The 16,098-nt window shown below is 30.7% G+C and overlaps 1 protein-coding gene across 1 annotated transcript in view; it reads right to left on the bottom strand.

The window, feature by feature from the left end:
* Window positions 1-16,098, bottom strand: part of LOC111614389 (cullin-associated NEDD8-dissociated protein 1-like) — a 67,851-nt gene that overhangs the window by 41,378 nt on the left and 10,375 nt on the right. The window contains exons 6-7 of the mRNA XM_023355760.1: window positions 9,411-9,596; window positions 6,273-6,478 (exon numbers count right to left, since the gene is read on the bottom strand). Coding sequence (XP_023211528.1) covers window positions 6,273-6,478; window positions 9,411-9,596 — 392 coding nt within the window. The remainder of the gene's footprint in view (window positions 1-6,272; window positions 6,479-9,410; window positions 9,597-16,098) is intronic.

The following is a 16,098-nucleotide window of genomic DNA, read 5'->3' as shown; positions in this document are numbered from 1 at the left end:
CTTCCTCTCTTCCTTGGCATGTTGTGAAATTTCTGATAGTTGCATAATAAACCGTTTTATTGTAATTTGTCTTTTTAAATTATTTTGAGTTGATATTAAAATTTGGAAAAGGGGGATCCCTAGATCAGTAAAGTAGGTGAATTTCCTCCTACAACTTCGGTTGTTGTTCGGGATACAGTTAAGGTTTTAACAAAGTTCGAGCAAATACATAATTAGCAAAAAATAGTTGAAATAAAGTGATTAAACAAAAATTATTACAAATATCGTAAATAGCAGTTCACAAACGCATATATAGAGATATTTTTTGGAGGGGGGAAATGGTCTTCACAATTTGAAATCGATCGAACACACTGCTCGAATGCTCGTGTAAACGCGCGCCATCTATCGTAGGATAAATGTACTATGCCAGAAACCTTCGCGGGAGTGTATTAAACAATTTTCCAAAGTTTCGCGGCAATCGGATAAACGGTGTGGTAATGCGTGAAGGACAGACACACATACATTCATTTATATATATATATATTACATTTTTTTTTCATTATTTCATTATATATACTATCATTTGTATGTATTAAATTATGAATTATGTGTTCTATGCTTCAATCTTTTTACTATTGTACTAGAATTAAAATTAATACTTCAAATAAAGTAAAAATAGTAATCTTTTTATTCTTTCCCTACCAAGTGTGATTGATTAAAAAAGAAAAATTATCCAAAATTGCCCCAACACATTATTTCAGATAATTAACATTCTACCGTAAAATTTTGATATTGATCACAAATACTTTGTTAATTTTGATCAATATCAAAATAATTTTATATCATTTCATTATTAATCTTTTTATAAATATAACAAACAAATATAAATCTTTAAACCAGAAAAACAAAATTAATAAAAATAATACAGGGGGGTGCAAAAGTAGATATACAGTTGAGAATCTGAGAAATACAAATGTTTGATGTTCATTATTATTTTTTTTTTATCATCTTTTATTAGTTTGTATTCCTTATTTGTGATTTAATTTATACATAAAAATATATGTTTTTTTTCTTCCTATTTTCTCCCTGTATGTTTTTTCCCCATAATTACAACTGTATATCCACTTTTGCACCCCTCTGTATATTATATATATCACTAATTTGACAACAATCAAATAAAAATATTTATTATAAAATAGCTGACAATTAAAACTGATTACATTGTGTAAGGATCTCGCTAATAAAATTTTTTTTTTTTGCTTTTTTTGTGACAAGCAATGTAAATTAGTGACAACTTTCGTCTGAAAATTTGTGAAAAAGCAATGAGAAATTTCACACTTAGACAAATGAGATAGTTTTCTGTATGACAATGTGTTTTGTATATTTCAGAATTCAAATATGCTTTCATATCTCTATGGGTAGAAAGCATTAGTTGTAATGGACCGCGATGTCTGTACAATAATTTTAAGTGAAATTATTATTATATTAGATAGATTTCCATCATGCTTGAGAGGAACTATGTAGTTAATGGTCTAGCCTTTTGTCCCAATCAGATCAGTCAGAGCCTCTTGTTAATGTTACTGCAATATGGAAAAAAGAGTGAAATGTACAGTATTTAACCCATCTTCTTTCCCTAGTTAATATATTATGTTCCCATAGAATGCTACTTTTTATCAAATTGACTCAATCAGGATAATATGGCAGACCATGACGATATAGTCACTTCCACCATTTGAGTCCAGATACTGAACAGTACTAAAAATTCTTTATCCTTGAAAAAGGTTTCTTGCTGTCTTTTCTGTGTAATAGAGACCTTAATATCCATTCAGTTTCTTAAATGAGAAGACTAATTTTAAATAAAAAATGGCATTGCCAAATGATATGAAGTAACATAATCTGGTCAAAAATCCCACTCTGGATATTGTATTAATAAAATTGATAACATTACTATTAATATTAATAACAACAACATAACTAAGAAATAATCATATATAATAAATAATATTACAATGTGTTATGAAGTACCGCCATCTGTTGAGAAAGACAGACAACAAATGAAGCTACAAACAGATTTTGGTTGTTGTTATTATTATTACTAAATATTTTCTCAAATAACATTAATAGGAATCATGACATCTTCAATAATTCCAAGGATGCAGATGCTATAATTTTCTTTCATTAGGTTGGCAACATTGCCGTGAAATGATATCTTGGCATCAAGCTGGTATCAAAATCAGACTGTTGTGCACATGCTGTTCACAAAGACGATTTGCACAATGGACAAGTTTCTGAAACAGAAATCAGACACTAAAATTGCTCCTGGTAGCAGTGATAACCAAAATATCACCAACTTTCCTGCTTCTGAAAGTGTTACTGGCTCAGTAGAAAGTAAAAGTGCCAATGACCAGAAATAATTAAAAACAATTGTCATAGATTGTTTCACTGTCTACTTCATTGACAAGTAAGTGGTAACAACAATACAAATGGGTGCAGGCTCATTTCAACAAATACAGCAGTCATTAAATCAAGTGCAACTGGTGAGTAAAAGCTGGGTACTTGCTGACAGATCCTGACGATAAGTATTTAATTTAAACTAGAGATATGGTCACTCTGTACTAAGCATGGTACATTCTTTGAACATTAGGCATATGTCTATTAAATAATACTGTATTTGTATCATTTCTTTACTTTAATAGATCTTTTAATAAATTTTTTAAGCTTAACATCGACGAAAATTCAACATGGCATCACAGGCAACAAATAAAAATTTCAACATCGAATAGGTTAAGGTTGATAGTCTAAAACAGCATGAAAAAAGCAAGGATCATCTCTTTCCATGTCCAGCACACAACATGATAGAAAATAAAAGAATGGACCAGGGCAGTAACTGCCAGTAATTCTCAATCAGAAGCTGTCAAGAAATGCATGCAGATACTGTATTTTCAGGCAAAGAAGCATGTGGCTACTAGCAAGTTTTCTGCCATGAAAGAATTGTGCACTGATCTTGGTGTTAGTGACATACAGCATGCTTTGAAATCATTTTATGAGCATTATGAAAGCATAAGAGAAATGGAACAAGCAATTTCTTCAGTTATCACTGATTCAATATTGTCAAGAGTTAAAGCTTGTAAATGGTACTCTACATGCATTGATGAAAGTACAAATTGCAGTGTAAAGCAGTGTATGATTGTTTATGTGAGGTATGTTTCAGCTGGAGAAGTCCATACTGATTTTCTCAAACTTCAAGAACTGTCTGGCTGTGCTGCTAAAGATATTTATGATGCTTTGCTGGTATATTGCATGAATATGACTTTCCTTTGGACAAACTAGCAGGCATTACAAGTCATGGTTGGCAGAAACAGTGGTGTTACAATCTGTTGAAGAAGGATGCACCACATTGTTTCAATATATTGTATAGACCACAAGCTTGCATTGGCAAGTTGCCAGGCAGCTGATCATGTTTTGGAACTAGTGAAATACCAAGATGTATGAAACAAAATATTCCAATACTTTTATCAATCACGAAAAAGAATAAGACTGTTTTTCAGCAATATTCAAAACATCTTAAAAACTTTGTAAAGTTTTCAAATGTTTTGAATAGTGCTGAAAAAAAATTTATCTGAATTTTTCCAACATGCTGACTAAGCTTAAACAGATGTCTTCAAGCTGTATTAAAGACATAATCAGCATTAATATCAGTTCTTCTTGAGGATAAATCAGCAGTTGACCAAGGACTGCTAAAAAGTGTAGGCTGTTACAAGTTTATTGCAATTTCAGGTTATTTGACTGATATTCTCAATGTGTTACAACAGATATGCCTGGTGTTTAAAAAAAAAAAGCATGTAATTTGAAACTTTTTAGACTAGTAACATGTACAATTGATCACCTACCTGAATTCACTAAAAAATATAGATGGCCCCACATATAAAGAGTTCTTAGAAAAAGTTCCTGAAAAGACATCAACTACAGGAGAGATTTAATCTCAAGGATACATTATAAAGGATAATGTGAAAGAGCATCAGGCATTGGATAGAGTATACCAAACCTCCTTGCATTATCTTGTAACAAACTTGCAACATAAATTTTGATTTTGGAAAGCTACAATTGTTTAGTCTTGATACCTAGAAACATCCCCAGTACAAACTCAGAAAGTTATTATGACTTTGGAGATAAATATTACTGCTTCATACTTTGCTGCAGTCATAGACAAATGTAGAGAAGACTGAGTTGCTTGTGGAATGGGGGATGTTTAAAAGAATACTTATCAACAGGTGCAAGGATCGCTATCTCTCAGTTGTCCACCAATTAATGGTCACAAATTACTTTGTTTCTGATTTTCCTCATTTTAGAATATGCCCTTGCAATTCCGGTACATACTGTTGACTTTGAGAATGGTTTTAGTAAAATGAATGTCATTAAAACCACAATATACAATAGATGTAATAAATGTTAGAAATTTGATGAATATATCAATCAATGGTCCATCTCAAAGCGAATTTGATTTCCAAGTTGCCTTTACTGTATGGTACCAGAAAAACAAATGCTTTTAATTGTGACCTTACTATGACTGAGTGTATTATGGCATTTCTAATTTTGTACTGGCTGATATCAAAATAAAATTACAATTTTTGTTACGTTGAAAGCATTTTTTTTTTTTTACATTACTTGTTTCGCTACAAAACTTTAAATTTTGCTACAGTTTTCAAGACATTAGCAAAAAAACTAAAGATTTGAAAAAGCTAGCAAGATCCCTAACATTGCATATGATATAAGACTAAACATTATTATTGAGCTATTTTCTCACTAAAAAACAAACACTCCTCAATAACTTGCATATAAAAGTGCTTCAACACTTGCTTTGGCCAGTTTAGATGTGTGGAATATCTGTAGAAAAGCAGCCATACTAATTGCTATGATTTATTAATTTAAATGCAATAATTTACATTTAATGGAAATCTGTGGAACATTGCTGTTTTCTGGCCACAGATTGGCTGGAAATCATACTGAATAATTCACATGAATGAAAAAGACATCTATGTAGAAAGTGCATAGTCAACATATTCTCCAACTATGTTAGTATCTCTTCTTTCTGTGGGTATTTTTCAGAGTATGATACAACTCATCAAAGGTCAGAAATAATATTCTGAAATAATTAAAAAATTCTGATTCATCTTCTCAAAGCTGATTAAACAATATACAAAAAGTTTCTTGTAATAAAGAACTCCTCACTACTTGATGTACTGTACACATTACTTTCTATTTTTTTTTTTTAAATTGAAGTCCCAAAAAACACTGCTACTGTAAGGTAATGAGCATCCATAACAAATGTTAACTCAAAACAATTTATTCCATTTTATGTCCACAAAGGAAAAAAACACTATGCAGAAGCTGTATGGCTGCCATTCCACAAAATTTCCATACGTCTGACTTGGAATCATTTTTGGGAGCTCTACAGTGAGCTGTGTAATAGGTCCACTTTAGAGCTCCCAAAAATATGGGTTTCACTATTTAATAATTTAAAAAAATTAAAATCACAGCTGCCAATAATATTAAATTATAGTTTGACCGTTAATTACAGGTGTAAGTTTAATAGCATACCATTTAAATTTAACACTTTTGTTCCAATTAGTACAGACTAACATTAAATATTTAAAAATAACATGTGCACTCCAATTAGAACATATTAACATTAATGTTAAAATTCATATCAAGGTTGTAAAATTTGTTTTTGTTTTGCCTAAAGAAGACATTCTATACATGTCGAAAGTGCTTGCTTGTGAAATATTTTGTATTTATTTTGTTTTAACTCATCAAAATCTCATTAACGTCAATAGACAATGCTCTTGAACTTTTATCTAATGTCTGACCTGGGCCTAAGATCTTATTTTGCAAGAAGGTAAGTGTATGTAAATTTTAATAGAAAACTAAAAAGCAATAAAAACTTTATTGAGAAATGTCTAGATTTCCTAGTGAGAGAATCACTCTGTAGAAGATGAATAAATAAAAAACACCTAAACTTAATTAAAAAGTCATGGAATTTTGCCTATTTTAATTTAAATGATATATTTTTACTGAAAGAGTTAAACTCAAATTAGTAATGAAATGAAAAATTATTTTTCATTTCAGTACTAATTAATTTCTCACAGTAAACTCATCAAACTAGTACATTTTTCATTAATGATTTTATTAAATGATAAAACTTTTCTTTTATTATGATTTCCTAATATACTTTAATGGATACTATTAAATCATTTTAAATTCTAAATTATCATGTATCATAATTAAATACTTACCAAGAGGTCGGATTACTTTTACTAATTGCTGAAGTACAAGTAAGGCTTCTGATGTTATTTTATAAAACATATCTCCTACTGCATGAATTATAGGCTGAACAAGAACATCAATATGACAATGAAAAACTTCTGGATTATGGTACGTTAGAAGGCAATTTAAAAAAGCTAAAGTATCTATTTTCATATTTGAACTGGAATTTTTCTCTCTAGAAAAATAAAGTAAATAAAATGTATATTACATATATGACCACTAAGTTCAAAAATATATGATTTTGATAAAGCAATATATATATACTAATTGTTATCACATCACAACAATACAAAATAAAAAAATAAATTATAGCTTTTTATAGCTTTTCATAAATTAAATTTTCATAATAAATATAAATTTAAACGTCAAACAAAATCACAAATTATGAAATACAAAACTGCTAATTCTATAAAATTTTATCATTCTGTTCAGTTTATCAAATTTTGAGTTAATTTTTAAACCAAACTTTATCATAGATATGTATGTATGGGAAAACAGTGTATAAAGAGTTCTGTACTAGCCGTGGTTTCAGGCAGCCACTGGAATCTTGCAATTACTACATACAAATTCTTCCAGCATATCATATAGACCAACGGTTCCCAACCTTTTTCGGGTGGCGACCCCCTTTTTATAAAAGCCAAGTGACCCGCGACCCCGATACAATTGAAAAAGGTATTTTTAATAACGTAATTAAAAAACAATGAAATTAGTTTTTTAGTATAACTTTATTTTAAATTATGTTTAATAATTAATTTAATAAGATGGTTGAAATTGCATGTATTAACGCCCATTGACGAGATAACTCGTCAAGGTTACATAGCGTTACGTAAAATCCGGGAGCTAAGGCCACTTTTGACAAAAATTTTTTTTTTTCAATTTTTGGAATGTTTTTTAATTCCCCAAATTTTTTCAAAATTTTTTGCCCGCGCAAAAAATTTTATCGCGATTTTAATGAGCCTTTGATAAGGCTCGATTAAGGCTTAACTGTTTTTTAATGGGAGTTTTTTATCAAATTTATTTCATGGTTCCTAAGTTGTAGCGCACGGATTTTCCTTCGGTAAAGTTATTTAAAGCTAGTTTCTGATGTCAAAAACGACCTCCGATAGTTTTTTAATTTTTTTAATTAATCGATTTTATTATATATAAATTTAATTAATTAGGGGGGCGGAAATCGCAATTAAAATCTTAATTTTTTAAAAATATTTAAAAATATACGGCCAGCTAGTATTCACCCTACTATAAACCCATCGCCTCCCGAGACTTCTATGAGAATGTCCCGGGAAATCCAACTCCAGCTGTGTTCAAGGTCATCCAGCTGTGTAAACAATGACTCATCAGTGTCAGATTTCACAGAAAGGCGAGACAAAGGAAAATAAAATTTGAAGCTTTTTCTTCAAAATTAACGCATTTCTTTCGTTTTTTTCAGTTTTAAGTATTTTTTATGTATTTTTGATGCTTGATTACATCATAATTAAAATCAGTCAGGCGTTAAGGGGTTTAACCAGTCTCAAAATTCGCGGGTGAGATTTTGTTAACGCCAACCTCGTGTAATTCTCAACATTTAATTTATTCCTCTCAAAACTCTCAACACATGATTCAACCAACTGTGACAGAATAGCATACCCAGATTACACTTGATTTAATTTTTTAAAAATATATGAAATTATTCAAACTTTTAAGACACCATTAAAAATAAATATTGCATTATAGTGAAATTTTTGCTTTAGTTTACCGCATAAGTTGGCGACCCCACAGAAAACCCGTCGCGACCCCCTTCTGGGTCGTGACCCGTAGGTTGGGAACCCGTGATATAGACAATGCTAGCATTATTACACAATGCCATTGCATATGCTTTATTACTACTAAAGAGACCAGAAAAAATAAATGTACAAATTATGCTAAACTTTTCTAACATTAAATTAAATTACATAAAAAACCATTCCACAAAAATGTTAATAAATTTTTAAGTATTATAAAATTTCATTTGTCAATAATAAATATTTAAATTATTTCATTTATATTTCATTATTAAGTTCAAAAACATATGAACTTATATATAATGTCTGACCTGGGCCTAAGGATCTTATTTTTAAGGATCTTATTTAAGGATATACTTAAGAGAAACATTGAGAAATATAATCATTGTTGCAAACATTCAAATAAAAGTAAGTTTTTTTTTGTTTTTTCCTTATTTAAAAATCCTGAACTTTTTCAATCCCTGACTTGACTGCAAATGTTGCAAAAATTACAAAACTGCCCAGGCCAAGCCAGTACATACAGTATCTCTAAATAATAAGCATGTTGTTTTAACATATTTTAGGAGATTACAAAACTTCAAACCCTTCCACATAAAAAAAAAAAAAATTAAAACAGCAGTTGGATATCAGAATATATTTGTTTCTATATAAATTTTTTTAAACAAACTCTAAAAATGAAAACAAACAAATAAATAAAAATTCAAGAGTATTGCAATTAGGAAAGTCTTTCTGATGCACAAAAATTGGAAAATTGATCACATATTTTTCCAGCAACAGATCAGCTATATAGTAAGCTTTATCAACTATGACATGTTTCTTTTTGTAATACATACAATTTTATTTGTTCTTTTTGAACTGTTTGCTTTCTAAATACTCAATATTGTGCATATTTCTCAATTTTCTTCTTCATAATAAAGTTACAAATCTAAGCAAGATCATTTGAAAAAAATTTAATTACTTAGAGTTGTCTAATCCTCAACTGGATTCATATTGAAAAATATTAATATAATTTTACCTCAGTTAAATAGTATTGTTTACAAATACCAAATACAAGTAGTATGTTCACTGAACTGCATACATAATATTAAACAATTTTTTTCTTTGTATTTAAAAAAAAATAAAAAACAAAATAAATAAATAAATAAATTTGCAATAAAGGTGATGTCTGAATCATAAAATTATTAATAATAGATTGCTTAATAAAATGACAAATTCAGTCAACTGGAGATAAATTAAACTTATTTGAATATAAAACTACTTATCCATATTAAAAGTCTACAATTCCATAGGAAATAAATCATTATAAATTAGAAAATATTTTACTGTTAAAATTGAACAATTTATTGTTACCCTAAAGAATATTGGATTCCAGGAATCAATGCAGGAATATGATCTGATAGAGCACCAGGTAAAACATTAACAAGTTCTGTCAAAACACAAAATGATCCTTGTCTTGTTTTGATACTTTTTTCTTTCAATTGACGATGAAGAGCTTTAACAATGGCAGGCACCTGACTCTGCAGCATGTGTACTGGTCTGAAATCAAAATAATAATTAGTTGAATGTAAAAGAAATATATCACTTCATTAAAATAAAGTACAGTCAAACCCTGTTTATCCAGATACCATTCATTAAGATTGGTCTGAATAGTTGTTTCTTTTTAAATTTTTATACATTTTATGGAAAAATTATTTTTGTGATTTTTGTGAGATCATTGAAACATTTACAACCTTAACATATACCTATGTAGTATGTAGCAATTTCATGTAACATACTATTTACAAGTACTGAATAATTTTTATGTACTGTACTTATTTATCTAATTTTAATGTTCCTATTGTTTTTAACAATGTTTATTTGTCTATTGTTTGTTTTCAATCATTAAAAAGTATTTTCAGCATGAAAATTTTAAAATTTTTATTATTTCAATATCCCACTAATTTTGGTTTACCCAGATTTTCATTAATATAGATAGATTGGGTCTGTCCCATTTGATAAAGATAAATGAGGTTTGACTATATTGTTGGGGTTATTAATCAACTCTTAATTTTTCTTTCTTTTTTTATTTGCATTTATTATGCTATCAGATTTGCTAATTTTGATAACATAAAATGTGTGAAACACTATAATTACAATAAGTAAATTCTACTGTATAATTATAACATTATTATACATAAAATCATGTTAAAAATATGAATAATTAGAATAAATCAATTATTCTATGTTGGATTGAGCGTAACCAGTACGATTATTCACATTTTAAACATTAAATTAATATATAATCAGTATGTTCAGTCTAAGTGACTACCCAAAACCATTACTGTTAAACTGGTTAAAAACATTCAAAATAGAATATAAAATAAATAAAAAGCAACAGAATAATATTAAAATAAATTATCTTAAAATAGAATACATACATTCATTGTTTTTTTGAAAAAATTAAAAAAAGAACTAAAAAATTTAAATAAATATTCTCGTACCAATCACACAAAAACAATAGGAAAATTGATTAATAAAAAACTTAAAGATTACAATGATTTAGAAAAAGATAATGTAGTGTATTCCTTTGATTATAGCTGTTTAAATAATAAAAGATGCATCAGTGAAATGAGAAGAAAACTGAAAACGAGAATAAAGAACACACAAATGCTATTAAGAATATTCTACTCTCATCTGTAGCTCAACAATGCAATTTGGAAGGTTGTGAAATTGCAAAAAACAATTTAAAATATATCTTAACTGAAAATAACAATTTAAAAAACTTCAAGAACACACAGAAATAAATATAACAGAAAAAGACAGAATTAATAACAATGTAGGCTTGATGCTGTACAAGCATCATTACAAGCATCATTTCAAACATCAATTATGTTTATTATTGTATTGTACAAATTTATTGTGTTTAATTTAGTATTATCTATTATCACTAAAATTAAGCCATGAAAGTATCTAATATTTTGTATACTCAATGCACTGAGTTATTTGATACCAGATTGTAATCTTTGTCTAATACAATATGTCAATTATTCATAGTGTTAACTGCCATGTTCAACTTTTAAATGGGCTGATAAAAGGTCTTAGTAACCAAAATGCATTCCCATATCATTAAAATTTATGTATGGTGATCTTGTGTCTCTTTCTCTGTCTTGACTTGATGTCATAAGTCCTTCTCATTTAGCAGGGTTGTTAAGCTATTAGTTTTAAATATTTTTTAAATGAAAAAAACATATGCTAAGTTATATTTTACTACATTGTCATTAATAATCTTGTATGTTAGCAACAGTTATGATTTAAATACCTTTTTGAATTTTGACAGCAGTAAAATTAAAATAAATAAAAACATTTTAATGTAATTAATAATTTTATTTCATCAAACATTATATCATATTTTAAAACCATAAAACAGTTTTTTCACATTTAAAATTGACTGAATGGTTTAAAAAAAGGTAGTGATGCCATTAAAATTTATTTGATAAAAATTACGAAGACAAATAAATTGAGTTACAAAATTTAACAAAAATCTTAATGTATGCACATACTTATTTTATATACTGTATATATCTTTAATTAATTAAAGCAAATATATTTTTCAATTTTGTTTCATTTGGAAAATAAAAATTTATTATTATTTAATTAAATCAATGGTATTCAAACATTTTAACAGTGCGACCCCAAGATAATTTTCCACGACCCCATTTGGGGTCACGACCCATAGACTGAATACCACTGGTATAAATAATCGTTTTTGTAAAAATGTACAAAAATAAACTTGCAAAGAATATAGTATTATCAAAAAGAAAATTTAAGTTAAGTTTTAAAAGATACAAGTTTTTAATGTTAGAAGTTCAAGAAATGCTTGATATTTTGTATGTCTTAAATAAGCAGTTTGATTTAATTAATTCATTTTAAATACAATCTCACCATAAACTGGAACTGTAATATTTGCAAATCACACCTAAATTCAAAATTTCCAGCAATAAAAGTCAAAAATACACATCAAACGTTTTTGGCCACTAAATTTATTGGCCTTCCTCAGGAAATACAAACTGGAAAAACCATTCTATAAATAGAACGTAGCTGCCTTTTAAATTTTTAAAAGAACGAAAATGGCTGTGACATATCGTGTATGATGTATGTTATGAGTCTAGATAGCGTTTCCACTCATGCTCGCCTTGTAGATCTCTACTGCTTCTAAAATTTTTATATTTTGCCTGTCAAAAACCTTGTGTATTAGCTTGACCTGGTCCCAACAGGGGGAAATCCCCGGATCGCTGGCATACCATGCTAACGCTGTATTGATGTTACCTTTTAGCACGTCATATTTGTGATCTTTCAGTCTGGCTTGCAGCGATCTGTATGTGGATACTATGTAAGCTAGTACTCTGTCAAACCTCTCGTCATATAGGGGGATGTGGTAAATCCCAGGAGCCAGAGCGTCTTCAGTGTCGCCCTTCGCATTTGAGAGAAGGCGGAAAACAGTGGGTTTCCTTCTATAGGTAAGGAGTACGTTTAAATAATTTGCGATCCTTCTGCGATCCCTCTGACGTAATATTGGGGATGTGTTAAAAATGTTTAATAATAACAGCTACGGATTAACGCTAAAGTTGGATCAGGAGAGCGGTAATAGCATTAATTCCTTAGTCATCAGGATTCAAGTAGCTGATAGCAAATTCATCACAGCAATTTACCACAAGGCTACTTCCATCCCCCTATTCATACCTTCCAATTCAGTGGACCCATGGTCATATAAGAAATCCACATTCCGCACTCTTGTGGCCAGAGCTTACTCCCACTCTACACAGTTGTCTGATACCAACAAGGAACTGGAACATCTCAAAGAAGTAGCATACTACCACGGATATGGCCGCACGTTTATTGACAATCTGGCATCCAAATATCTAACTCAGTCATCTAACAAGGTTAACAAAGCAGAAGCAAATCGAGTGATCTTAGACTACGAACCGACATTATATCATATATATAGAAGGATCNGTGGATACTATGTAAGCTAGTACTCTGTCAAACCTCTCGTCATATAGGGGGATGTGGTAAATCCCAGGAGCCAGAGCGTCTTCAGTGTCGCCCTTCGCATTTGAGAGAAGGCGGAAAACAGTGGGTTTCCTTCTATAGGTAAGGAGTACGTTTAAATAATTTGCGATCCTTCTGCGATCCCTCTGACGTAATATTGGGGATGTGTTAAAAATGTTTAATAATAACAGCTACGGATTAACGCTAAAGTTGGATCAGGAGAGCGGTAATAGCATTAATTCCTTAGTCATCAGGATTCAAGTAGCTGATAGCAAATTCATCACAGCAATTTACCACAAGGCTACTTCCATCCCCCTATTCATACCTTCCAATTCAGTGGACCCATGGTCATATAAGAAATCCACATTCCGCACTCTTGTGGCCAGAGCTTACTCCCACTCTACACAGTTGTCTGATACCAACAAGGAACTGGAACATCTCAAAGAAGTAGCATACTACCACGGATATGGCCGCACGTTTATTGACAATCTGGCATCCAAATATCTAACTCAGTCATCTAACAAGGTTAACAAAGCAGAAGCAAATCGAGTGATCTTAGACTACGAACCGACATTATATCATATATATAGAAGGATCACAAATAATTTAAACGTACTCCTTACCTATAGAAGGAAACCCACCGTTTTCCGCTTTCTCTCAAATGTGAAGGACGACACTGAAGACGCTGTGGCTCCTGGAATTTACCACATCCCCCTATATGACGAGAGGTTTGACAGAGTACTAGCTTACATAGTATCCACGTACAGATCGCTGCAAGCCAGACTAAAAGATCACAAATATGACGTGCTAAAAGGTAACATCAATACAGCATTAGCATGGTATGCCAGCGATCCAGGGATTTCCCCCTGTTGGGACCAGGCCAAGCTAATACACAAGGTTTTTGACAGGCAAAATATAAAATTTTAGAAGCAGTAGAGATCTACAAGGCGAGCATGAGTGGAAACGCTATCTAGACTCATAATATATGTCATACACGATATGTCACAGCCATTTTCGTTCTTTTAAAAATTTAAAAGGCAGCTACGTTCTATTTATAGAATGGTTTTTCCAGTTTGTGTTTCCTGAGGAAGGCCAATAAATTTAGTGGCTGAAAACGTTTGATGTGTATTTTTTACTTTTATTTGCTGGAAATTTTGAATTTAGGTGTGATTTGAGAATAATTCATTTTAAGTTTACCATCATCAAAAATCAAGACTTTTTTTGCTTTTTATAAGCTCCACAATAATAATGATAATGAAATTATATATATTTGACAAATTCTTAGGAAGTATATTAATTATTATTACAAAAAAAATTTTCATATAGATTTTGTCTTAATTTAAGGAACTTTTTTGATACTTTTAGTTTAGAATTTTAATTGATTTTTTCTCCCTTGAAGATTATTATATGCTTTTCCCATGATGTATGAAGAAATTTATAATGCTAGCCATGCAAGATTATCTTGATTTTCAGAACAGTTCTATACATTAATTTAAAAAATTATTTGTAAAATAAACATTGTAGAATTTAATCTATTATGTGCTGTTTATATTATACATTGAGTGGCCAAAAAATTTACACACACCCCTTATTTGAAAGTAAATCAGTTCAACAGTGATGTAGAGTGACGTAACAATGCAGAGTTGCTTTATGTAAGGTATGCTCGCTCAGCTTTGAATGATGTAGTTATCATGGAAATTAATGTCAAAATGGATAGACAAAAAATTTAAGTAACTTTGAACGAGGGATAATCATTGGTGCAAGAAGAGCTGGTGTCAGCATCTCTGAAATGATGACTCTCTTAGGATTTTCTCAACCAACAGTATCTTGAATGTTTAGAGAGTAGCAGTTAAGTAAAAAAACTTCAAGTGATAAGGACAAGTCTGGTTGAAAAAGCTGGTGAATGAGAGAGGTGAAAGGCAATTAGCATATATAGTCCACAGCAACTCGACAAATTACAGCTGAATTCAATGCAGGTGCATCACAAAGCATATCCCAAAGCACAACAAAACACACTTTGCAAAAGGATGGGCTTTAGCAGCATGAGACTATCAAGAGTATCTTTGATATTACAGAAAAATAGGAAAAGGAACATGTTATGGGTCCAGGAATGATGAACTTGGTCACTTGAGGACTGGAAAAAAGTAACCTAGTCCTCATGCAATGAATCTCATTTCCTGCTTCATCGTGCACATGGCAGGATCAGAATATGGTGCAAACAGCACAAATTCATGGACCCCTCCTGCCAAATGACAACTCTTCAGGCTGGTGGCGGTGGAATTATGGTGTGGGGAATGTTTTCCTGGAGTACACTAGGTCCCTTGATATTTGTGGACACTCTGAATAGAATAGCTTACCTCAACATCATTGCCAATCACATACACTCGTTTATGGCTGTAATGTTCCCTGAAGGAGATGATCATTTTCAGCCAGACAATGCACCTTGCAGGCCTGGGAGTGCCATTTCCCCTTTGAAAAAGTGTGAGAAGTGAGTTGAAATACAGAATAAGTGAGTAAAAAGTGAGTGCAATACAAGTAGCCCTCGGTTTATGCTGGCTCAATTTATGCCGATTCACAATAACTCCGCTGCGCAATTCACCATTTCGCGGTGTAATTCCCCAATTTTCCCTATGCTAGACTGATTTTCATTTCAGTGTCGACGTATTTACCGAGCCGCAACATTGTATATTAGTTACAAAAGATTTTCTGTTTACTATTATTGGGTATGCATACATTTGCATTAAATTAATATTAAAATACTAAACATTTAGGTACCCACGAGTCAAGTTATTAAACTTAATAGTCCAACAAATGGTGTCTGAATCAATAGTGCCAATGAATGTATCCCGTATCAGATCGTTCAGGAAAACACTTTACGACGCAGTAGCACTTCCAGCGATCACAAATCATCATTAGTGAGACAAATCTACTTTTCATTGGCCAGACGATATCTATCTCTTCTTAGCCACCTTCAATTTTCCTGCTCAAACTGACCTTATATATGGGCTAC

This window comes from Centruroides sculpturatus, unplaced genomic scaffold (genome assembly GCF_000671375.1).
Source record: "Centruroides sculpturatus isolate CEXI.00-Female unplaced genomic scaffold, Cexi_2.0 scaffold1987, whole genome shotgun sequence".
Classification (NCBI taxonomy): domain Eukaryota; kingdom Metazoa; phylum Arthropoda; class Arachnida; order Scorpiones; family Buthidae; genus Centruroides; species Centruroides sculpturatus.
Note: the sequence above shows the minus strand (reverse complement) of the source record. Positions and strands in the feature narration are given on the sequence as shown.